Raw genomic sequence first — 26,644 nt, 5'->3', positions numbered from 1 at the left:
CCTGCATAACGGGCTGGTGAAGGAAGCGATGTGTGTGTGTTCCACTCTGTCAGTCGCCATTCCAGTTGCCGGTTTTTCAGGCGACTGCCGGCAACTTGACAGCCGCCGGCAGGCCGCTGAAAATTCGCCTAAGTGGGACAGGCCCATTGCACCCGCTGAGTTTCCCCAGCAATTTTGTGTACCTGCAGTTTCTTCCCAGCTGTTTTCAGGCAACTGAACCATTCTACTGCAACAAGCGAGCAGTCCTGAACTACTATCTACCTCGTTGGTGATCCTCGGACTATCCTTGATCGGACTTTGCTGGCTTTACCTTGCACCAAACGTTATTCCTTTATCATGTATATATACACTGTAAATGGCTCGATTGTAATCATGTATTGTCATTCCCCTGTCTGCTTAGCATGCAACAAAAGCTTTTCACTGCACCTCGGTACACGTGACAATAAACAAAACTGCTATTGAGCCACATTTGCATAGGAAGGAACTACAGATGCTGGTTTAAACTGAAGTTGGCCAGAAAATGCTGGGGTAACTCAGCGGGACAGGCGGCATCTCTGCAGAGAAGGAACGGGTGACGTTTCGGGTCGAGACCCTTCTTCAGCCACAGTTGATGACTAATACAAGTTGTAATCTGTTTGGCAGATGCTCAGGGCAAGACGTCCATATTAATCAGTAAACTTTTATTCCTGCTCCAGGGATTCATTTTGATTATTATCCTGTATTTTGGCAGGACCAAGGACACGGGGCTTTTGACGTACAAAGACCACTTGCCTGTGACGCAGATTATCATTGGAGACATTAACAAGACAAACTCGGAAGCTGTCTTCAAGCTTGGACCTTTACGATGTTACGGAGATGGTAAGTGTCCATCTGTTCATTTCTGTAAAATGGTTCTTGAAATATTGGATAAAAGTTCTAGTTTGCCACGACAGTGCCAATATCTGTGAATGAAATGAGTGCATACTAACCCATGCACAAACATAAACTCCCACACCCAGGTCGCACTAGTGTCTCATTTTCACCCTACGAACAGCTAACAATATCTTGTTTCCTTTATCATCGTTAGTTTTTTGCATATCTTCCATTCATTGTTCTTTAGATTGTTCATAAGATTTTTGCCTCCACCACAGTGAGGAGGTGTTTGGAGAACTCACTGTGGTGGATGTTAATTTGTGTTTATTGTTGTTTATTATTGTATTATTGTATGTATGACTGCAGGCACAAAATTTCGTTCAGACAGTAAAGTCTGAATGACAATAAAGGTAATTCATTCATTCATTCATTCATTATCTCTCCACATCACCGTCTACATCTCTCGTTTCCCTTATCCCCAACCAGTCTGAAGAAGTCAGACCCGAAACGTCACCCATTTTGTGTCTATCTTCGGTTTAAACCAGCATCTGCAGTTCCTTCTTACACATAAAAGAAGGAACATTTGACTACTGAGTTGTCACTAAATGTTTTAATTTTTTCCCCCCAAAACAGTTCACATTATGATTTTAATCTCCATTTGTAAAGGTAGCTCGGTGATGCAATCCCTCTCCAATCAGGCAAGAGGTACAGATTTGTAAAAATGCACACCTCCAGATTCAGGGACAGCTTCTTCTCAGCTGTTATCAGGCCACTGAATCATTCTATCAAAAATTCGAGAGCAGCCCTGAGCTACTATCGTCCTCATTGGAGAACCCCAGGTTATCTTTAGCTAGACAAAAATGCTGGAGAAACTCAGCGGGTGAGGCAGCATCTACGGAGCGAAGGAAATAGGCGACGTTTCGGGTCGAGACCCTTCTTCAGACTGATGTGGGGTGGGGGGGGGGCGGGAAGAAGAAAGGAAGAGGCGGAGACAGTGTGCTGTGGGAGAGCTGGGAAGGGGAGGGGAGGGGAGGGACTACCTGAAATTGGAGGTCAATGTTCATACCGTTGGGGTGTAAACTACCCAAGCAAATTATGAGGTGCTGCTCCTCCAATTTACTGTGGGCCTCACTCTGGCCATGGAGGAGGCCCAGGACAGAAAAGTCAGATTCGGAATGGGAGGGGGAGTTGAAGTGCTGAGCCACATTGAGCCATATTGAAGTCAGGTTCTCCAATTTAAGGTAAATTATGAGAGGCGTAGATAGGGTCGACAGTCAGAACCTTTTTTCCCCCAGGGTGGAAATATCCAACACTAGAAGGCACGGCTATAAAGTGAGCGGGGTAAAGGTTTAATGGGGATGCGCGGGGTAATTTCTTTACACAAAGAGTGGTGGGTGCCCGGAATGCGCTGCCAGAGGTAGTGGTGGCGGTGGAGACAGATACGATAGTGCCACTTGAGAGGCTTTTGGATAGGCATATGGAAGCGCAGGGAATAGACGGATATGGATCAAGTACAGGAACATAAGATCAACTTGGCGTCATTCTCAGCAGAGACATTGTGGTCTAAAGGGCCTGTTCCTGTGCGACACTGCTCTATGTTCTATGTTCCATTCTCTGCCTCCAACTTCAATACTGCTTGAACTTCTGAACACCCATTACCCATTTTCTTCTTCATTCCACTGGGCGGCACGGTGGTGCAGCGGTAGAGTTGCGGCACTTACAGCGCCAGAGAACCAGGTTCGATCCCAACTACGTCTGCTTGACTGTACGGAGTTTGTACGTTCTCCCCGTGACCCGCGTGGGTTTTCTCCGAGATCTTCGGTTTCCTCCCACACTCCAAAAGACGTACAGGTTTGTAGGTTAATTGGCTTGGTGTAAAAATGTAAAATTGTCCGCAGTGTGTAGGATAGTGTCAACGTGCGGGGATCGCTGGTCGGCGCGGACTCGGTGGGCCGAAGGGCCTGTTTCCGTGCTGTATCTCTAAACTAAACTAAACTAATCTCCTCAGCTTTATTCTGAATATATTCATATTCGTATCACATTTAAACAAAGTTATAAGTAAATGATTAAATAAAAGTGTTGGCTGTGCAGTAATAATTTGATCTGCCCTGTGCACTACATCAATCAAAATATTATATTGCTGAATACAATTTTCCCGTAAACATTTGTAATGCAGATCGCTATCACATGTGCTTGTAACTTACTGCATGTTTAGCATTGTGTGTCCAAGCTCGAGTTAAGATTGTGTGTGACTGAACTGTCATAACTAGCTCGAGCAAATTCTTTGACTGAGTAATGGAAGGAGTTCATGAGGCTAATTCAGCTGATGTGTGTATATAAGAAGGTCCTTGATTAAGTGTCACGTTACAGTCTGCATAACAGAATTGCAGCTCAGGGGAATAAAGGAGTGTAAAAGGCATGTTTATAAAAAAATAAGTAAGAGGCAAAGCAAAAGCGAGGAGCAATTGTATTTCCAGTCTGCAGAAATAGAGTGATACAGCGTGGAAACAGGCCCTTCGGCCCAACTTGCCCACACCGGCCAAGCACACGGTATTGGGGGTTCAGTATTGATGTGGATAGAGAACTGGTTGGCTGACAGGAAGCAAAGAGTAGGAGTAAACGGGTACTTTTCACAATGGCAGGCAGTGACTAGTGGGGTATCGCAAGGCTCAGTGCTGGGACCCCAGCTATTTACAATATATATTAATGATTTGGACGAGGGAATTGAATGCAACATCTCCAAGTTTGCGGATGACACTAAACTGGGGGGCAGTGTTAGCTGTGAGGAGGATGCTAGGAGGCTGCAAGGTGACTTGGATAGGTTGGGTGAGTGGGCAAATGCTTGGCAGATGCAGTATAATGTGGATAAATGTGAGGTTATCCACTTTGGTGGCAAAAACAGGAAAGTAGATTATTATCTGAATGGTGGCCGATTAGGAAAGGGGGAGATGCAACGAGACCTGGGTGTCATGGTACACCAGTCATTAAAAGTAGGCATGCAGGTGCAGCAGGCAGTGAAGAAGGCGAATGGTATGTTAGCATTCATACCAAAAGGATTTGAGTATAGGAGCAGGGAGGTTCTACTGCAGTTGTACAGGGTCTTGGTGAGACCACACCTGGAGTATTGCGTACAGTTTTGGTCTCCTAATCTGAGGAAAGACATTCTTGCCATAGAGGGAGTACAGAGAAGGTTCACCAGACTGATTTCTGGGATGTCAGGACTTTCATATGAAGAAAGACTGGATAGACTCGGTTTGTACTCGCTAGAATTTAGAAGATTGAGGGGGGATCTTATAGAAACTTACAAAATTCTTAAGGGGTTGGACAGGCTAGATGCAGGAAGATTGTTCCCGATGTTGGGGAAGTCCAGAACAAGGGGTCACAGTTTAAGGATAAGGGGGATATCTTTTAGGACCGAGATGAGGTGAATCTCTGGAATTCTCTGCCGCAGAAGGTAGTTGAGGCCAGTTCATTGGCTATATTTAAGAGGGAGTTAGATGTGGCCCTTGTGGCTAAAAGGATCAGGGGGTATGGAGAGAAGGCAGGTACAGGATACCGAGTTGGATGATCAGCCATGATCATATTGAATGGCGGTGCAGGCTCGAAGGGCCGAATGGCCTACTCCTGCACCTATTTTCTATGTTTCTATGTTTCTATCTATACTAGTCCCACCTGCCCGCATTTGGTCCATATCCCTCCAAACCTGTCCTATCCATGTACCTTAGTTTCGTTTAGTTTAGAGATACAGCGCGGAAACAGGCCCTTCGACCCACCCGGTCCGTGCCGACCAGCGATCCCCGCACATTAACACTATTCTGCACCCACTAGGGAAAGTTTTTACATTTACCAAGCCAATTAACCTACAAACCTGTACGTCTTTGGAGTGTGGGAGGAAACCGAAGATCTCGGAGAAAACCCACGCAGGTCACGGGGATAACGTACAAACTCCGTACAGACAGCACCCATAGTCAGGATCGAACCCGGTTCTCCGGCACTGCATTCACTGTAAGGCAGCAACTTTCCCGCTGCACCACTGTGACCGGCACCTGTCTAACTGTTTCTTAAATGTTGGGATAGTCCCTGCCTCAACTCCCTCCTCTGGCAGCTTGTTCCAGACACTCTTTGTGTGAAAAAATTACAGCTCAGATTCCTATTTAATCTTTTTCCCTTCAACTTAAACCTATGTCCTCATGTCCTCGATTCACCTACTCTGGGCCAGAGACTCTGTGCGTCCACCTGATCTATTCCTCTCATGATTTTGTACACTCTATGAGATCACCCCCTCATCCTCCTGCACTCCAAAGAATAGAGTCCCCAGCCTACTCAACCTCTCCCTATAGCTCAGACAATAGGTGCAGGAGTAGGCCATTCGGCCCTTCGAGCCAGCACCGCCATTCATTGTGATCATGGCTGATCATCCCTAATCAGTACCCCATTCCTGCCTTCTCCCCATATCCCCTGACTCCGCTATTTTTAAGAGCCCTATCTAGCTCTCTCTTGAAAGTATCCAGAGAACCGGCCTCCACCGCCCTCTGAGGCAGAGAATTCCACAGACTCACAACTCTCTGTGTGAAGAAGTGTTTCCTCGTCTCCGTTCTAAATGGCTTATCCCTTATTCTTAATCTGTAGCCCCTAGTTCTGGACTCCCCCAACATCGGGAACATGTTTCGTGCCTCTAGCGTGTCCAAACCCTTAATAATCTTATATGTTTCAATAAGATCCCATCTCATCCTTCTAAACTCCAGAGTGTACAACCCCAGCCGCTCCATTCTCTCAGCATATGACAGTCCGGCCATCCCGAGACTCTCTAGTCCTGGCAACATCCTCGTAATATGGGGAGGTTCCACATTGAGGTTCCCCTGGCAGCCGGTGTTAGAAACATGACTCCTTTTGGAAATATATTAATAACCCGGCCAGAGTCAGGCAAGCTCTAATCTTAGTGTTTGCAGATAGGAAAAATCTCGGAAACACAGGAGGCAGCGAGGAGGTTGATAACGTATTTCAGAGAAGCAGAGGCAGGCTGTTGGTTTTACTGCCACATGACAGATACATTTGGGCCAGGGAAATGCGGTGATTAATTTTGGTGGGAAGAATAAGAACATAAAATGCGCAGTAAACTGGACATTTTTAAAGGCTGTTCAGGAGCAAAGGGAACTGAATCTTTGAGAGCATAAATCTTGGAAAGTGACAGGACATGTTGGGAGAATGGTTACTAAAGCCTCTGGGAACCGTGGCTTCAAAACCAGACGCATAGATTATAAAAGCAGGGATGTTGTGTTGAATCTTCATAAAACAGCAGTTAGGCGGCAGCTGAAGTATTGATACGATTTTAGTCATCATGGTTTGGGAGGGATGTGCAGCTCCAGAGAAAAGAGGGGGAGGGGGAGAGGGAGGGAGGGGGAGAGGGGGAGAGGTAGAGAGGGAGAGGGAGGGGGGGAGGGATTGAGGGGGAGAGTGGAGGGAGAGGGAGAGTGGGGGAGGGAAAGGGAGGGGGAGAGGGGAGAGGGAGACACATACACGGATTCGCACGGGTGTCAAGGGTTATGGGGAGAAGGCAGGAGAATGGGGTTAAGAGGGAAAGATAGATCAGCCATTGATTGAATGGTGGAGTAGGCTTGATGGGCCGAATGGCCTAATTCTGCTCCTATCACTTATGAATATGAACACATGAACACAAGGAACTGCAATTGCTGGAATCTCAAGCAAAATACAAAGTGTTGTAAGGACTCAGCGGGTTATGTGTAGCATTTGTGGAGAGAGTGAACTTTGGGTCAGGATCCAAAAGGGGTGGTCAAGAAGGCTGTCAGCACATGGCCTTCATCAGTCAGTGTTTTGAGTAGAGGAGTTGGGAGGTGCTGTTGCAGTTATATATGATGTTGGTGAGGCCACATTTAGAGTCTTGTGTTCGGTGTTTGGTCACCGTGTTATAGGCGAGATGTTGTCAAGCTTCAGTTCAGAGATGACTTACCAAGATGTTGCCGGGACTTGAGGGACTGATCTGTAGGGGGAGGTTGAGCAGACCAGGGCTTTATTCCCTGGAGTGTAGGAGGATGAAGGGTAATCTTTTTGGAGGTGTATAAAACCATGAGAGGAATACTGTAGATCGAGGAGGGGAATCAAAAAGCAGAGGGCATAGGTTTAAGGTGAGGGGGGAAAGATTTAATGGGAACCTGAGGGGTAACCTTTTTAAGGTCAGGGTGGTAGGTGTGTGGAACAAGCTACCAGAGGACGTAGTTGAGGCTGGGACTATCCGAACAGACAGTTAGAAACAGACAGGTACAGACAGGATAGGACAGGTTTGGAAGGATACGGACCAAACACATGCAGGTGGGACTAGTGTAGCTGGGACATGTTGGGCAAATTAGGCCGAAGGGCCTGTTTCCACGCTGTATCGCTCTTTGACTCTATTTCAAGATGCAATTTCCTAAGGGACTACATCCACATATAAATGACAAGGTGCTTTTTACTGACATATTTACAGCAGTGCCACCCTAAGGGATTCAGTGATTAGAAAACATGCAGTTTAAATGGAAAGCTTCAAGGTGAAGAAAGGATATGGATGTGATGTGAATGCTTTGCAAGGGACTAGTAGTCATGGGGAAGAAAATAATTAGGAAAGCTAATAAAACACAATCATTTGTTAATACAAATGCAACGAACTAATGCTTCAAAGGTACACAAAAATGCTGAAGAAACTCAGCGGGTGCAGCAGCATCTATGGAGCGAAGGAAATAGACGACGTTTCGGGCCGAAACCCTTCTTCAGACTTTTTAGAACTAATGCTTCAGTTATGTAGACGTCGGTGAGATCCCATCTTGATTGCTCATTAAAGCATTTGTCTCATTTGAGAAAGAATGCTAAACACATTGGGTGCAGTTCTGAGAAAGTTTACTAGACTGTTACCTGGGTTGGATGAGGATTTTTTTATAAACTAATCTTTTAAAAAAATAAATCCTGCCCTAATCTGAGGAAAGACATTCTTGCCATAGTACAGAGTACAGAGAAGGTTCACCAGACTGATTCCTGGGATGGCAGGTCTTTCATATGAAGAAAGACTGGATAGGCTCGGCTTGTACACGCTAGAATTTAGGAGATTGAGGGGGAATCTTATAGAAACGTACAAAATTCTTAAGGGGTTGGACAGGCTAGATGCAGGAAGATTGTTCCCGATGTTGGGGAAGTCCAGAACAAGGGGTCACAGTTTAAGGATAAGAGGGAAGTATTTTAGGACCGAGATGAGAAAATCATTTTTTACACAGAGTGGTGAATCTGTGGAATTCTCTGCCACAGAAGGTAGTTGAGGCCAGTTCATTGGCTATATTTAAGAGGGAGTTAGATGTGGCCCTTGTGGCTAAAGAGATCAGGGGGTATGGAGAGAAGGCAGGGATGGGATACTGAGTTGGATGATCAGCCATGATCATATTGAATGGCGGTGCAGGCTCGTAGGGCCGAATTGCATACTCCTGCACATATTTTCTATGTTTCTATAATGAAAAAAAGTGACTTGCTTAGTTTACTTTCGAGATACAGCACAGAAACAAGCTCCTTTGGCCCACTGAGTCCATACTGACCAGCAGTCACCCATCACATTAGTTCTATGTTGTCCCACCCTCTCATCCACTCCCTACACATTAGGGGCAATTTTACAGGGGCCAAATTGACCTATAAACCCGCACATCTTTGGGATGTGGGAGAAAGCTAGAGCACCCAGAGGAAACCCACGTGGTCGCAGTGAGAATGAGCAAGCTCCTCGCAGACAGAACCCGAGGTCAGGATCAAACCTGGTTCATCGCTCTACCAGCTGTTCAAATATATATGATCCTGAAATGTGGAAAAGATGTTTCATTTTGCATGAGAATCTAGAACGATTGGACGATTTAAAGATAAGTGATTGCCCATTTTATATCGCGGTGAGGCAATATTTTTATTTCTGTAAATTTTTGAAATTCTCTTCTGCAACGACGCTGGAACTGAATCTTTGAACATTGTTATGGCAGTGGTACATAGATTCTTGATAGGCAAGGAAGCCAAATATTACTAGGAGTAAGCAGGAATGCAAGGTTGAGGTTACAGTCAGATGAGCCTTGTTATTGACTGCAGGAACAGACTGGAGGGGCAGAGTGGCCTACTGAACCTAATTCCTATTACTAATACTTATTATTAATATAATATAATATGATATAGGGCAGCATGGAGCGGTAGAGTTGCAACCTTACAGCATCAGATACCAAGGTTCGATCCTGACTATGGGTGCTGTCTGTACGGAGTTTGTACGTTCTCCCCGTGACCGCGTGAATTTCTTCCAGATGCTTCGGTTCCATCCACGCTCCAAAGACGTTTGGAGGTTAATTGGCTACTGTAAATTGCACCTAGTGTGTAGAGACTCGGGTTCGATCCTGACCACAGGTCCTGTCTGTACGGTTTGTACAGTATTCCTGTGACCACGTGGGTTTCCTCCAGGTGCTGCGGGTTCCTCTCACACTCCAAAGACGTACATGTTTGTAGTCAATTGGCTTCTGTAAATTGCAAATTGTCCCTAGTGTGTAGGACAGTGCTAGTGTATGGAGGTGATCGCTGGTCGGCATGGACTCAGTGGGCCGAAGGGCCTGTGTCTCTAAAGTATGATAATAATATAATATATTATATTTACACCCAAGAGGCAGAAAAATATATTATAATACAATATCAACATATGTTATTATACGTAGGGTAGACAAAAATGCTGGAGAAACTCAGCGGGTGCAGCAGCATCTATGCATGTAGCGAAGGAAATAGGCAACGTTTCGGGCTGAAACCCTTCTTCAGACCTATTATACCTATTATTATACCTATTTTTGTTAATAATTACTAATATGAATTCCTATGTACCAATTTTTTATAAATGTTATATACAAATATTTTTAATCAGAAAATAAAAAACAAACGTACAGAGTATTAACACGATCAAAGGCTGCCTATATTGTTTACAATCAAACGGACATCAAGTTAATATATGGCCAACTTTATCAACAAAACACTCGATCTCCTGCGGAGACCAGCGTTTACGTGAGGCCTGCACAGTCCCCGTGGACACCGCGTGTTCCCTCTCTGGGGACACGCGGGCACGCCACTACCCGCTGCCTGTACCCGCGAATGGTCATCTTGGCCAGGCCCAGGAGTAAAAATGTCAGATAAAAACCGTAGAATTCCTTTATTTCATTGTCAGAACTGTGAGAGCATCTTATTGTGTTGCGATGCATCGGGCTATTTTGTGCAAATAAATGAAGTGCAAATAAATGAACTCATCTCTAATAGACTGGTAACTGTTCACACAGGCAATTACTGGAATTCGGTTTCATTTAACACCGAGTCCTCATATCTCCATTTCCCCACGTTCCACGGGGAGCTCAGCGCCGATATCTCATTTTTCTTCAAAACGACTGCTTCCTCGGGGGTTTTCCTGGAGAATCTCGGAATAAAGGACTTCATAAGGATCGAGCTGAATTGTAAGTGGCATCTGGCGGTGAAATAACTCCGGGTGGTTTAAGATCAGAATTGTAAACAAAGCTCAGGAAATACCTGTCCCGAGACCGTCAGTGTCCGATGAACATGGTCACGTAAGATAGACACAAAGTGCTGGAGCAACTCAGCGGGGCAGGCGGTATCTCTGGAGAAAAACAGAGAGGGGGGACATTTCAGGTTGGAACCCATTCTTCTGACTCGGGCGTTTGGCCCACATCCCTCTAAACCATTCAAAATAGTTCAGTGTTCAGTAGACAATAGGCAATAGGTGCAGGAGTAGGCCATTCGGTCCTTCGACCCAGCACCGCCATTCACTGTGATATAACAATGTCTTTATTTATATAGCACATTTTTAGTCAACTTGCATTGACCCCAAAGTGCTTCACATAATTACATCCACACACACAGGCAAAGGTGGGTGAAGTGTCTTGCCCAAGGACACAACGACAGTATGCACTCCAAGCGGGATTCGAACCAGCTACCTTCCGGTTGCCAGCCGAACACTTAGCCCATTGTGCTATCTGTCGCCATCATCGTTGATCATCCACAATCAGTACCCCGTTCAAGCCTTCTGCCCATATTCCAATGACTCACATTGAATGGCGGTGCTGGCTCGAAGGGCCAAATGGCCTACTCCTGCACCTGTTGTCTATTGTCTATTGTCTATCTTTAATCAGACTTTACTGGACTTGATTTTGCACTAAACGCTATTCCCTTTCTCCTGTACATTGTACACTGCGGACAGCTCAATTGTAGTCATGTCTGTCCACTGACCGGATAGCACACAGCAACAAAAGCTTTTCACTGGACCTCGGTCCACGTGACAAAAAACGAAAGTAAACTGAAGTATTGTGAGCAATTTTGGGCACCATATCTGAAGAAGGAAGTGCTGGCCCTGGAGAGGGTCTAGAGGGGGTTTACAAGAATTATCCCAGGAACGAGTGGGTTAACTTACGATGAGTGTTTTACGACAAAGCGCCTGCACTCGCTGGAGTTTAGGAGAACGAGGGGGGGGGGGTCCTCATTGAAACATACCGATTAGTGAAAGGCTTAGATAGAATGGATGTGGGGATGATGTTTCCACTAGTGTAAGAATCTAGGTGGAGAAGTCACAGCCTCAGAATTAAAGGACATCCCTTTAGGAAGGAGACTAGAAGGAATTTCTTTAGTCAGAGGGTGGTGAATCTGTGGAATTCTTTGTCACAGAAGGCTGTGGAGGCCAAGTTAATGGATATTTTTAAAGCAGAGATGGATAGATTCTTGATTGGTATGGGTGTCAGGGGTTATGGGGAGGAGACAGAAGAATGGGGTTGGAGGGGAGAGATAGGTCAGCCATGATTGAATGGTGGAATAGACTTGATGGGCCGAATGGCACTAATGCTGCTCCTATCACTTACGACCTTATGACCTAAACTAAATCAAAATTCAAATCAAGTTGACATTTATTGTCACATGCACCAATTAAGGTGGAGTGATATTTGAGTTACCAGGCAGCAATACTACTAAACTAAACTATTGTCAATGTTGTAAACTAGTGCTGAGAGTTCTGTTATTAAGGGCATTAATAAGTTTCCAGTCAGGATTTGTCAGTTTTCTTGTATTTTCTTCATTGGGTAAAACCAATAAATTCCTATTTATTAGGGGCTTGTTAAAATGGAGTAGGAGTATTTGGATTCTTGTCAAAGTCAGTCATTTGTTAATGCAAATGCAGGGGGACACAATGTTCAAGTGTGTACATATTCATAATCTCTTCCCAGCACAAACACAAACACAGCAAATAATCTTATCTCGGCAATTGGCATCACTCCCACTGTTACAGTAGCCTCTGCAACGGCAACATGTAATGTCAGTGCTGCATGGTTGTCGGCTGATGATTAGATCCTAATCTGGGTGGATTTCCATCATGATTAAGTGCCGCAGCCGACTCCGCTTTTGCGGAGGCTTGTATTTGGCACACACCGAGGCCTGAGCAGAGATACAGTTGTGTGGAGATTAATAAGGGAGTTGATAAGGTAGATACAATCTATAACCTTCACAAGAAGGACAGCAGTGGTTCAAGAAAGTGGCTCATCGTCGCATTCCCAACGTCAATTAGAGATGGGCAATATGAGAGATGCTCAAGTTAGATAGAAACATAGAAACATAGAAAATAGGTGCAGGAGGAGGCCATTCGGCCCTTCGAGCCAGCACCGCCATTCATTGTGATCATGGCTGATCGTCCCCTATCAATAACCCGTGCCTGCCTTCTTCCCATATCCCTTGACTCCACTAGCCCCTAGAGCTCTATCTAACTCTCTCTTAAATCCATCCAGTGACTTGGCCTCCACTGCCCTCTGTGGCAGGGAATTCCATAAATTCACAACTCTCTGGGTGAAAAAGTTTTTTCTCACCTCAGTCTTAAATGACCTCCCCTTCATTCTAAGGCTGTGGCCCCTGGTTCTGGACTCGCCAAGTTAATAGAAATATCCCCAAACATCTATAAAACACAACACTTAATAACAACCCCGGGATCGATCCTGACTACGGGTGCTGTCTGTACGGAGTTTGTACGTTCTCCCTGTGACCCCGCGTGGGTTTTCTCCGGTAAAGACGTACAGGTCCGTAGGTTTATTGGCACCCTGGTTTGGATTGAATATTTTATTGTCTCTTGTGACAATTCACCATGAAATTCTTTGCTTGCACACGCAAGGTATGCAAACAGTCGCCCATAAAGGGCGCTTAGAAAAAATTATCCGTGCGCCAGTTCCCCTTTTGTTCTCCCTCCTCTCCCTCCCTCCCTCATGGCAGTCCCCCTCACGCCGGGTCCTCCTTTGTTCCTTCCCCGACCGCGGCGTCCTCACTTCCACGTGTCCGTCCTCGTCCGTCGATTGGCGCCATCGTCGACCGCCGCACCGACCTCTCCACTATTGCCTACGGGTCCTCTTCCGGACGCTTCTGTGGCGCCGACCCAGGCCCCAGCCACGGGCTCCGCAGACCCAGGGGTCGTTGGCCGGGGGGCTTGGTCGACTGGCGAGGCTCCACCTCTGACCCGCCCTCAGCCTCTCAGCGACACCTCCAGAAGGAGTCTGTAAATTATCCCCAGTTTCTAGGACAGAACAAGTATATGGGTGATTGCTGGATTCGGTGGGCCAAGAGGCCTGTTTCCGCGCTGTATCTCTAAACTAAGCCAAACATAACTATCTATAAATAACAATCTCTAATATTGTCCCCACATCCCCAGCTCTGGCTGAGAGTCACAGATATTCCGGCTTGGCTGTGGAACAGGTTAATAATTCATACAATTTTGGCATACAGCATTCACTCAGACAGATCATAAATGGGCAGAGATAACCTGAGAGCGATGTTGACCTCATGAGGCCACAAAGCAATGCGTAAAACAATGTTAGAAATGATTAGCCACGCAAGAAACTGCAGATGCTGTAATCGTAGAGTTATAGAGCCTTCGGCCCAACTTGCCCACACCGGCCAACATATCCCAGCTACAGTAGACCCACCTGCCCTGCGCTTGGTCCAGCAGGTTTAGCTGCATCGGGGAGGGAATGGATAGGCAACGTTTCGGATTGGGACCCTTCCTTAGAAACTAGAAACTTAGTTACTGCGACACTGTTATTTAATGAAAAGGAACTGCGGATGCTCATTTATGCCAGAGGTTGACACAAAATGCTTCTGTAACAGTGGTGCAGCGGTAGAGTTGCTGCCTTACAGTGCCAGACACCCAGGTTCAATCCTGACTACAGGTGCTCTCTTTATGGAGTTTGCACGTTCTCCCCGTGACCGCATGGGTTTCTCTTCCTGGGTGCTCCAGTTTCCTCCCACATGCTCAAAACGTGCAGGTCAGCAGATTAATTGGCTTCTGTAAATTGTCTCCATCACCTGGGAGAGAACTCGTGTACGGGTGATTGCTGGTCGGCGTGGACTCGGTGGGCCGAAGGGCATGTTTCCACGCATGTATCTCTAAAACTAACTCCAGCATTTCCACACTGTATCTCTAAAATCTACTCCAGCATTTTGTGTCTACCTTTGACAGTATTATTTGCCACCTTTCCTGTTTGATTTGGTTTCTTTCTTGTTCGCATTTACCAATGGTGGTATCAAAGGTACTTGCAAGGACCGCAATCAAACATCAAATGTTGTGCCTTTGTGAACGTAGATGCTCTATAGCTATGTGGAAATAGGAACAATAAGGTAGACACAAAAAGCTGGAGTACCTCAGCACGTCTGAAGAAGGGTCTTGACCCGAAACTTCACATATTCCTTTTCACCAGAGATGTCGCCTGCCTTTAATTTAGGGTGGCACGGTGGCATAGCGGTAGAGTTGCTGCCTTGCAGCACATTCAGTGCCAGAGACCAGGTTCGATCCCGACTATGGTGCATTCAAAAGAGAGTTGGATAGAACTCGTAGGTCTAGCGTAATCAAGAGAAAGCAGGAACGGGGCACTGATTGTGGATGATCAGCCATGATCACATTGATTGGCGGTGCTGGCTCGAAGGGCTGAATGGCCTACTCCTGCACCTATTGTCTATGTAGCTATGGGTGCTGTCTGTATGGAGTTTGTACATTCTCCCCGTGACCGCGTGGGTTTTCTCCGTGATCTTTGGTTTCCGCCCACCCTCCAAAGACGTACAGGTTTGTAGGTTAATTGGCTTTGTATAAGTGTAAAATTATCCATTGTGTGTGTAGGATAGTGTTGATATGCGGGGATCGCTAGTCAGAGCGGACCCGGTGGGCCAAAGGGTCTGTTTCCCTACCGTACCTCTAAACTAAACGAAACCCGCTGAATTACTCCAGCTTTTTGTGTCTGCCTTCGGTTTAAACCAACACCTGCCGTTCCTTCTTGCAGAATTGGAACAATAATTTGGACGACCAATGTTCTACCAGTCAAGACAATCATGGCCAACCTTCCATTGGCCAACCATATTCCCATTCATTTTCCATACTCCGTGTGCTCACAATGACACTGCCTCTTTGTCTCGCCTGGCAGCTCCAATGGAAGTCCTCTTCTCCTTTGACGTGGGCAACGGGCCGCCGGAGATCGCAGTGAAGGCATCCACGCACTTGAACAACAATCAGTGGCATTACGTTAGAGTGGAGCGGAACATCAAGGAGGCATCGTTGCAGGTGGACCACCTGCCGAGAAAGGTCCAGGAGGCTCCGGCTGATGGACACATCCACTTGCAGCTCAACAGCCAGCTGTTTGTCGGTAAGGTCCTTTAACAGTTGATCGCCAACAGTTGCATCTCACAACAGACGGGTGATTGAGGGCTGCACGGTGGCACAGCGGCAGAGTTGCTGCCTCACAGCGCTGGAGACCAGGGTTCGATCCTGACCGCGGGTGCTGCCTGTACGGAGTTTGTACGTTCTCCCCCGTGACCTGCGCGGGTTTTGTCCGAGATCTTCGGTTTCCTCCCACACTCCAAAGACGTGTAGATTTGTAGGTTAATTGACGTCAGTAAATTCTACCCAATGTGTTGGATAAAACTAGTGCGTGGGTGAGAAGTTCATTGATGACAGACGTATGATTGATCAACCTAATTTCATTGTCCTATCAGGGACACATGACAATAAACTCACTTGAACTAAAATTTAATGTTTGTTGAAAATAAACTTATGTTGATCAAACGAAACCTTCTGCTGACTGGTTAGCCTGCAACAAATTGTTGTTCACTGTATCTCAGTAGACGCGACAATAAATTAAACTGAAAGTGAAGCTGGGACTATCCCATTGTTTAAGAAACAGATGGACAGGTCCATGGATAGGACAGTTTTGGAGGGTTATGGACCAAGTGGGACTAGGGTAGCTGGGACATTGTTGGTCAGTGTGGGTGAGTTGTGCCAAAGAGCCTGTTTCCACACTGTATCACTCGAAGACTGGCCCCATAGCAGAAGCGTCCATGTCGCGGGGCTGGGAACTGGAAGTATCTCGAGCTAATTCTGCTACCACCATTATCTATTGTAACAAGTGATGGCTCCCACTGATTGTCGCCGGAAGCTTGTGTCCTTTTCAGGACGGACGATTGATTTGATTGATTTTATTTTATTAGGGACAGTGCATATTAATAAAACATTTGCATGTAATATGCAAGATTGTAGCCAGTGGCTAATTTCCATCTTTAGTCCCACAAAAAATAAACACATCCCAAACAAGGTAAAAAACAAAAGACAAAAACAAAAACAAAACAAACAATATGGTTTAGCCTGCAGTCATAACATAGAATAAATAACAAATACTCAACACAGTTTAAAGTCCCAAAGTCATTGTCTCTTCCCTCCTTGCTTTCCCTCTGCGCTGAGGCAATCCAAGCCTCCGATGTTATGACCCCGCCGGGTGATGGTAGGTAAGTCCCGCAGGCCGAATCCGAGCTCCGCAAACGGGCCGGTTCAAACTCCGCGGCCCGGGGCGGTCGAAGCTGCCGAAGCTGCCGTCCTCCAGTCCAGCGGACGCAGCTGTAGTTGCAGGAGCTCCGGAAAACAGAACTCGAGCTCCCGATGATGTCGTCCACTGGCCCACTGGCCCGCGGCCGAGCCTCCGAGGCTCCAAAGTCGGATGACAGCGATGTCAACATTTGAAACATTGAAGATGGACATGAAAGAAGAAGACTCTCTGAGTTTATGAACTGAAACTGATCAGCATGGAATAGGTGGGCCGAAGGGCCTTTTCCCATACTGTACCTCCAAACTAATTCAGTACTTCAGTTCCAAAAAGTGCCGACTCCTATTCTTCCCCGACTCCTACTGTTCTGTTCATCAGATTCGCATCCAATAGACCTCTGTTTCCAGCACGGGTTAGACTGTGGGGTTGGCGTCAGTGTTTGGAGCTCTCCCCAAATTCAGGCTCCCTGTGCCACAGGTGGTCCACCTGGAAGGCGAATGGGCTTCTTGCTTGATACTTGGCACTCACAACATAGAATGCAGACCTTGTTGAGAAGGCCAGCACTTCCACAGCCCAGCGCCAGCATTTAACCCTTCAACCCCAGGGTGGCACGGTGGCGTAGCAGTAGAGTTGCTTCTGTACAGCGCCAGAGATCCGGGTTCAATCTTAACATCGGGTTGCTTGTCTATACGGAGTTTGTACGTTCGCCCCGTGACCTTCGCGGGTTTTCTCCGGGATCTCCGGTTTCCTCCCACACTCCAAAGACTTACAGGTTTGAAGGTTAATTGGCTTGGTATAAGTGTAAATTGTCCCTAGTGTGTGTGTAGGATAGTCGTTGAGTCATAGAGTGATACAGTGCGAAAACAGGCCCTTCTGCCCAACATGCCCACACCAGCCAACAATGTCCCAGCTACACTAGTCCCACCTGCCTGTGCTTGGTCCACATCCCTCCAAACCTGTCCTATCCATGTACGTGTCTAACTGGAATAGTCCCTTCCTCAACTACCTCCTCTGGTAGCTTGTTCCATATATCTACCACCCTTTGTGGGATACCACTCATAGTGTGCGGGGATTGCTGGTCGGCGAGAACTCGGTGGGCCGAAGGGCCTGTTTCAATGCTGTATTACTACACTGAACTAAACTAAATGATGTCTTCTAGTTCTTGATATTTATACCTTGGGATAACAAGGTTCTGATTGTCTACCCTATCTATGTCTGTCATCATTTTATATACTTCTATCAGGTCTCCCCTCAACCTCCGACGCTCCAGAGAAAACAATTCCAGTTTGTCCAACCCCTCCTTATAGGATTTCTTCTTGCGTTTGAGGCAGCAGAAGTCCTCTGTAGGGAGATGACATCCGGTTCGACATCCGTACGTGCCCGCCCTAATAAGGGCGCATGCTCCGGGTTGGCGCAGAGCTGCGGCGCCGCTTCTGTCTCTATTTGTTGGTGTTCGCCTGGCTGAGGTCAGTTGACAGGGGTCACTCATCACGGGGAGGTCGAAAACATCAGCCCCGCTTTATAGGAAATGCCCTCTAATCCAGGCACTATTCTGTAACCCTCCTCTGCACCCACTCCAAAGCCGCGTCATCCTTTGTGTAATAGTTGGACAATAAAAGTGTTCTAATGGCTTTTTGTTCCCTTCTACCACGCAATATCGAGTGGGTTTGCAGTCATTGGGAAATGACAATCGAACAGCAACAATGTGCCAACTAATGCGGAGAGCAAAATGGGATGGTGTGTGAATATTCCCTGTCAGGGTTCACAATTCGCATTGCCATTGAGATGAATTCTTAAAGCCCTATTACACATCGATAGAATGGACACAAGGAAATGAGATGGAAAATCTTTGCTGAACAATTGAGTGTGCAATTGCATTTTACACATGGAATGTTGGACATGTCCCAAACACAAAAGCCAATGTGGCAGGTGCCCTTTGGAGAGGAAATCTGAAATCAAAGCAGAAAATGTTGGAAATGTTCATCTGTGAAAAAAAAAGATAGTTAATATTTCAGATGGAAGATAAAGTAGCAAAATAATACATCTTGTTTTCACTTACCCCACAGTTAACAATGGCTGTTTCCTTTGTCATTGTTACTTTTTTGCATATCTTTCATTCATTTGTTCTATTTCTCTCTATATCAGCGTCTGTATCTTTAGTTTAGAGATACGGTGCGGAAACAGGCCATTTGGCCCACCGAGTCCACGCCGACCAGCGATCCCCGCACATTGACACTATCCGACACACACTAAGGGACAATTTACACTTATACCAAGCCAAGTGCCTCAACTACTGCTCTGGCAGCTCCTTCCGTATACACAAAACGTTATTCCCCTTATCACGCCTCTGTACACAATGAGGAAGATGACTGAACTTTATTGCCTTCCCTCACAGTAGGAAACTGTGTGGGGATGTTTATGTTAAATTCTATAGTGTATTGCGTTCATTTTTATTCGTATGGCTGTATGGTAACTCAAACCTCACTATACCATTTTGTGCATTGACAATAAATGTAACTCGAACTTGAACTACACTGTGGACGGCTCAATAGTAATCAAATTTAGCCTTTGCGCTGACTAGTTAGCATGCATCTAAAAGATTTTCTTTGTACCCACCAAACCTGTAGCCAGTAACAAGTGCAAATCCAATATTTGTTTCATTTCATAGAGTCATACAGTGCAGAACCAGGCCCTTTGGCCCAACTTGCCCACGCCGACCAATATGCCCCTACTAGACCAGTGCCACCTGCTTGCGTTTGGCCCAAATACATCTAAATATATCCTATTCATGTACCTGTCCAAATGCTTTTTCAAAGTGTGATACTACCTGCCTCAACTACCTCATCCGGCAGCTCTATCTACCAACCATCCTTTGTGTAAAAAAACTTGCCCCTCAGGTTCTTATTGTATACTGTATTTTTTAAGGAGGCTGAGGTCTTTTAATATCTGCCAACCCCTACTGTGCAGTGTCTACCATTCAGTGGTGGCCAGTGCTCTGTTCTTTGCTGTGGCCTGTTGGGGAGATGGCGCCCGTATAGCGGATAAAAACAGATTGGACAAACTAATTAGGAAGGCCGGCTCAGTGGTCGGGGCTGAGCAACGAACGGTCCAGCAGGTGGCAGAGGCCAGAACTTTAAATAAACTAGGTTCCATAATGACAAACCCCACTCACCCACTCCATGCCCTGAAGGTGATCAAGAGCAGTATCTTCAGCAAGAGGCTGATTGCACCAATGTGCAAAACGGAGAGATACAGGAAGTCCTGTTTACCAGCTGCAATAAGACTTTTTAATGAGCACAAATAACTGCACTTTTTTATATTAATTGTATTTTAACTTGTATTTTAACGTATTTTAACTTGTTATGTATGAAAGCGTGGTGTTATGTTATGTTTGTCTTGAAGCTGTCGTGGCAAATAATTTCCTGAAAAGGATTATTAAAGGAATATTCTATTCTATTCTATTGAATCTTCTCCCCTCACCTTAAACCTATGTCCTCTGGTTCTTGATTCCCTTACTCTTGGTAAAAGACACGCTGCATTTACCCTATCTATTCTTCTCGTGATCTTATAGGCCTCATCCACCTGCGCTCCAATGAATAGAAACATAGAAACATAGAAAATAGGTGCAGGAGGAGGCCATTCGGCCCTTCGAGCCAGCGCCGCCATTCATTGTGATCATAGCTGATCGTCCCCAATCAATACCCCGTGCCTGCCTTCTCCCCATATCCCTTGACTCCACTAACCCCTAGAGCACTATCTAACTCTCTCTTAAATCCATCCAGTGATTTGTCCTCCACTGCCCTCTGTGGCAGGGAATTCCACAACTTCACAACCCTCTGGGTGAATTTTATTTTTCTCACTTTAGTCTTAAATTTCCTCCCCTTTATTCTAAGACTGTGGCCCCTGGTTCTGGACTCGCCCAACATTGGGAACATTTTTCCTGCATCTAGCTTGTCTAGTACTTCTATAATTGTATATGTTTCCATAAGATCCCTCCTCATCCTTCTAAACTCCAGTGAATAGAGTCCTAGCCTGCTCAACCTCTCTCTGTAGCTCATGCCCTTGTGGCCTGGCAACATCCTTCGCTGCACCCTTTCCAGTTTAACAACATCTTTCCTATAGCAGGTTGACCAAAGCAGAACACAATACTCCAAATATGGTCTCATCAATGTCTTGTACAACTGTAACATGACCTCCTAACTTCTATACTCAGCAATCTAACTGATGAACGTGCCAATATGTCTTCCATTTGTTTTGTGTTCAACTTGTGGATGAAATTCTATTTCATAACCTCCGATTCTCTGTGGTCTGCTGAGAATTCATAGAAACATAGAAAATAGGTGCAGGGGTAGACCATTCGGCCCTTTGAGTCAACACTGCCATTCAATATGATCATGGCTGATCATCCCAAATCAGTACCCCGTTCCTGCTTTCTCCCCACATCGCTTGATTCCGTTAGCCCTAAGAGCAATATCTAACTCTCCCTTGAAAACATCCAGTGAATTGGCCTCCACTGCCTTCTGCGGCAGGGAATTCCACAATTCACATCTTATTTCTTAACTTTTTATGAAAATATTGAAATATTTATTTCGAAAGCATTTTTTTTTTTTAATGGAAGCATTCACGTTTTAATATAAAACTCAGCCTAAATTTTATCAAACACACACTAGGGTAATACAATGAAATTCAGTTGGATTCCCTAACATCATTAAATTAATAGATATTTACTTCTGAGTCTCTTCTCGCCACTGATGGTAAATTGAACTGCGGGAACATTTCAGTTTATTAAAATCTAACACCACAATAATTATACATTTCAGTGATGATGTGCTGAAATTCCTTTGAATTAATTCACCAAAATATTAGCTTTTATGAGGTCTGTGTTTAATAACAGTTGATGTATTGCTTTAGAATAAGGCAACACAGAATCAGTTTTTTAAAATAGTATTTGCAATTCGCGGATGTGGGTTTATTTAAAAAAAAAAAATTCTATGATATTCCAAAGGCATCAATCATTCTGTTTAGATTCAATCAGAAATAATTTTCATAGAAACCCTTAACCAAGTCCCAGGCATATCGAATCTACTTTAGTTTATAGATACAGCGCAGAAACAGGCCCTTCGGCCCACCGAGTCTGCACCGACCGGCAATCCCCGCTCTCTAACACCGTCCTACACACACTAGGGACAATTTTACATTTACTAAGGTAGTAGCTCTACCACTACTCCACCGTGCCGCTCAGTAATCATAGCATTTGCCAAAGTTTCTTCATAGCGTTTCCACAGCCTGCCTGACTAGTTGAATTACTCCAGCTTTGTGTCATTGAATCATACAGCATGGAATCAGGCCCTTCAGCCCAATATGCTTATGCCAACCCAGCTACACTAGTCCCATCTGCTCACGTTTGGCCCATATTCCTTGAAACCTTTCCTATCCTATGTTGGGACGACAGATGGCACAATGGGCTAAGTGTTCGGCTGGCAACCGGAAGGTAGCCGGTTCGAATCCCGCTTGGAGTGCATACTGTCGTTGTGTCCTTGGGCAAGACACTTCACCAACCTTTGCCTGTGTGTGAATGTGTGTGAGTGATTGGTGGCGGTCGGAGGGGCCGTAGGCGCAGATTGGCAGCCACGCTTCCGTCAGTCTGCCCCAGGGCAGCTGTGGCTACAGAAGTAGCTTACCACCACCGAGTGTGACTGAGGAGTGAATGAATAATGCGATGTAAAGCGCCTTGAGTATTAGAAAGGCGCTATATAAATCCCATCCATTATTATTATTATTATTATCCATGTACCTGTCTAAGTGTCTTGTAGAAGTTGCTATAGTACCTGCCTCAAATACCCCCCTTTGGCTGATCATTCCATATACCCACCACCCTCTGTGTGAAAAGGCTGCACCTCGGGTTCCTATTAGTCTTTCCCTGCTCACCTTAAAACAATGACCTCTGGCTCTTGGTTCCCCTGCTCTGGGTAAAATTATCTGTCCCTTTACTCTATCTATTCCCCTCACCATTTGTTTACACCTCTATAAGATCACCCCTCATCCTCCTGCACACACCTGTGCACTCGGGACAATTTACAGAGGATAATTAACCTACAAGCAAGCACGGTTTTGGAATGTGGGAGGAAACCGGAGCAGCTGGAGAAAACGCCCGCAGTCACAGGGCGAAGGTACAAACTCCGTACAGCCAAGCACCCCGCAGTCAGGATCGAACATGGGTCTCTGGCGATGTAAGGCAGCAGCTCTACCGCTGCACCACAGTGCCGCATCTAAGCTAGCTAAACTACCATTCATCATGTCTTGAGAAACTGGACTAGTTGAATAGATCTTTCAAAAGCCAGGGTGAGGAAAATGGGCTGTATGCCATATTTCTATGATATATTATTTGACGTACATCGCTCCTTTAAGATCTTTGAAGTGAGCCAGTTTATTTTATTTTGTCCTTGCTGGTGATGGATTGATTGTAACAGTCACAGAGGGGTCTGAAGAAGGGTAAACACTATGGTTAGGCATCCAACAAAATGGGTTAGAAGCAGAGAAAAGGTCCCTGCACTCTGTCCCATTTTTACACGTAAAATAACTGCACTCTGGCACAAAAAGCTGGAGTAACTCAGTGGGTCAGGAAGCATCTCTGGAGAAACCGAATAGACAATAGACAATTGGTGCAAGAGTAGGCCATTCGGCCCCTCGAGCCAGCACCGCCATTTAATGTGATCATGGCTGATCATCCACAATCAGTACCCCGTTCCTGCCTTCTCCCCATATCCCTTGACTCTGCTATCTTTGAGAGTTCTCTCTAACTCTCTCTTGAAAGCATCCAGAGAATTGGCCTTCACTGTCTTCTGAGGCAGAGAATTCCACAGATTCACAACTCTCTGTGTGATCTTTCTTCAGGCAGAGAGTGAGTCAGTTTTTCAGGTCCCCGTTCCCCCATCATTACTATCTTATGTCCAAGACACCTCACACACCCTTTGGCTCTTCGATGACTTCCGTATTCCCGACCCCTGTTCCCTCATCTTTGCTCTTTAAGAAATAACTGCAGATGCTGGAACAATCGAAGGTAGACAAAAAATGCTGGAGGAACTCAGCGGGTGAGGCAGCATCTATGGAGAGAAGGAATAGGTGAGGTTTCGGGTCGAGACCCTTCTTCAGAAGAAGGGTCTGAAGTAGGGTCTCAACCCGAAACGTCACCTATTCCTTCTCTCCAAAGATGCTGCCTCACCCGCTGAGTTTCTCCATCATTTTTTGTCCACCCTCATCTTTACTGTTTTGCCAGACCGAATAAGGGTCTCGACTCAAAATGTGACCTATTCTTTCTCTCCAGAGATGCTGCCTGACACACTGAGTTACTCCAGCGTTTTGTGTCTTATCACCGGTGTAAGCCAGCCACTGCAGTTCCTTCCTACACTGGGACAAAAATCAAGTGTGCAAGCAGCATTACTCAGGAAAACATGATACATTGCTTGAATGAAACCCAACCAATTATTTTCTGCAGTAAAACATCTTTATTACTATTTTTGCAAACCGCAATCACTCCAGGAAATTGGAGTAAATAAGACATTTTATAGCAATGATGCGGCAGAAGTAACGGACATTTCATTATATATCAGCACTCAGTTACTCCCCCATCATCCAATCCCCAATGATAAATGTCTTCTTTGTTTCCGGATGCTCATACGTTCATGTGATAGGAGCAGAATTAGGCCATTCGGCCCATTAAGTCTACTCTGCCATCCAATCAGGGTTGATTTATCTCTCCCTTTTAATCTCATTCACCTGCCTTCTCCCCATAACTCTCAACACCCCATGACCTGCTGTAAGACATTGACACCTGTTGACATTTTGCAACCCCTGTACCAATGTTTAAAATTTGAGTTTAAGGTGTTGCTTAGAAAGTCATTGTCATGGAGACAGTGTGGAAACAAGCCCTTCGGCCAAACGTGCCCATGCCGACCAACTACAATTGTCCCACCTGTCTGTATTTGACCCATGTTCTTCTAAACCTTTCCTTTCCATGTACCTGTCCAAGTGACTTTTAAAAATGGTCAAGAAGGAACTGCAGATGCTGGAAAATCGAAGGTAGACAAAAATGCTGGAGAAACTCAGTGGGTGCGGCAGCATCTATGGAGCGAAGGAAATAGGCAACATCTAAACATTGTGATAGTACCTGCCTCAACCAACATCTCCTCTGGCAGCTCATTCCATATACCCACCACCCTCTGTGTTAAAAAAAGTTGCCCCTCAGGTTCCTATTAAATCTTTCCCCCCTCACCTTAAAAAATGTGTGTAGTTTTACACTGTACCTCCGCACACAAGACAATAATAACCCTATCCCCTAACCTAGACCTGGTTCATTAAAATCCTCTCTTCGTCCTGAATTGTGGCTTTGACCCACAAGAATCTATGGTTTTCCTGATCCACTCTTTCAAATCCATTCAGAATTTTGAATACTTTTATTAAAACCTTCCCGACTCTAATGGGAATAATCTCATGATCTTAAGGGGCTGTCCCACTTGGGCGACCTAATCCGCGAGTTTGCCCGCGACTCGTACTCGCAGCATGGTCGACACGAGGTCATAGGAGGTCTTCGTAACTCTCCTTCATGCTCGAGAGTGGTTTCCCGTACTCGAAACCTCAGCTAGGTCGCTGCCTTTTTTTTCAATATGTTAAAAAATGCCCGCGAGTAAAAAAAGGTCGCCATGGAACAAAATCGATATTTTTTTACTCGTAGGTTTAGTCGTAGTAGGTCGTAGTAGGTCGGCATGTTAGTCGTACGTAATCAAGGGTTGTCGAAGGTAGTCGAAGGCAGTCGTAGATAGTCTTCATCATAGTCGAAGGGAGGTCGAAGGAGATCGAAGGAGGTCGTCTTCACTCTCCACTATTTGGTGTGCAATCTAGTCGTAGCTAGTCGAAGCTAGTCGTAGCTAGTCTTCAACATAGTCGAAGGAGGTCTTCAACATGTCATTTTTTCAAACTCTTCTAAACTCGCCAATTAGGTCGCCCAAGTGGGACTGCTCCTTTAGGGCATAGAAAAAGTACAGCACAAGAACAGGCCCTTCAGCCCACAATGTCTATACCAAACATAATCTCATCTGCCTGCACATGAACCATATCCTTCCATTCCCTGCATAAGCCTCTTAGATGCCACAAATGTATCTGCCTCCATCTGGCAGCGTATTTCAGGCACCCTTTCTGTGTAAAGACCTTAACCCACACATCTCCTTGAGACCTTGACCCTTCCATCTCACTCTCACATTGCAGATACATTGCAGGTGCCATCCATTCCTCAGAAGCCTTAACATAAACTTCATAGTTTCAATTACTTTAGAGATACAGCGCTGAAACAGGTCCTTCGGCCCACCGAGTCCGCACCGACCACTGATCCCCGCACTTTAACACTATCCCACACACACTAGGGACGATTTACAATTTAACCCAAACATAGAAACATAGAAAATAGGTGCAGGAGTAGGCCATTCGGCCCTTCGAGCCTGCACCGCCATTCAATATGATCATGGCTGATCATCCAACTCAGTATCCTGTACCTGCCTTCTCTCCATACCCCCTGATCCCTTTAGCCACAAGGGCCACATCTAACTCCCTCTTAAATATAGCCAACGAACTGGCCTCAACTACCTTCTGTGGCAGAGAATTCCAGAGATTCACCACTCTGTGTGAAAAATGTTTTCCTCATCTCAGTCCTAAAAGATTTCCCCCTTATCCTTAAACTGTGACCCCTTGTTCTGGACTTCCCCAACATCGGAAACAATCTTCCTGCATCTAGCCTGTTCAACCCCTTAAGAATTTTGTAAGTTTCTATAAGATCCCCCCTCAATCTTCTAAATTCTAGCAAGTACAAACCGAGTCTATCCAGTCTTTCTTCATATGAAAGTCCTTCATATGAAGTCCTTTCATACTTC

The 26,644-nt window shown here is 45.6% G+C and overlaps 1 protein-coding gene across 1 annotated transcript in view; it reads left to right on the top strand.

Annotated features, from left to right (window-relative positions):
- LOC116975564 (contactin-associated protein-like 5) overlaps window positions 1–26,644 on the top strand; it is a 480,271-nt gene that overhangs the window by 268,945 nt on the left and 184,682 nt on the right. The window contains exons 12-14 of the mRNA XM_033024851.1: window positions 731–858; window positions 10,167–10,337; window positions 15,336–15,554. Of these exons, the coding sequence (XP_032880742.1) occupies window positions 731–858; window positions 10,167–10,337; window positions 15,336–15,554 (518 nt within the window). The remainder of the gene's footprint in view (window positions 1–730; window positions 859–10,166; window positions 10,338–15,335; window positions 15,555–26,644) is intronic.

Source organism: Amblyraja radiata, chromosome 7 (assembly GCF_010909765.2).
Source record: "Amblyraja radiata isolate CabotCenter1 chromosome 7, sAmbRad1.1.pri, whole genome shotgun sequence".
NCBI lineage: Eukaryota > Metazoa > Chordata > Chondrichthyes > Rajiformes > Rajidae > Amblyraja > Amblyraja radiata.
The sequence above is the reverse complement of the archived record's forward strand: the minus strand, read 5'-3'. Positions and strand labels throughout refer to the sequence as shown.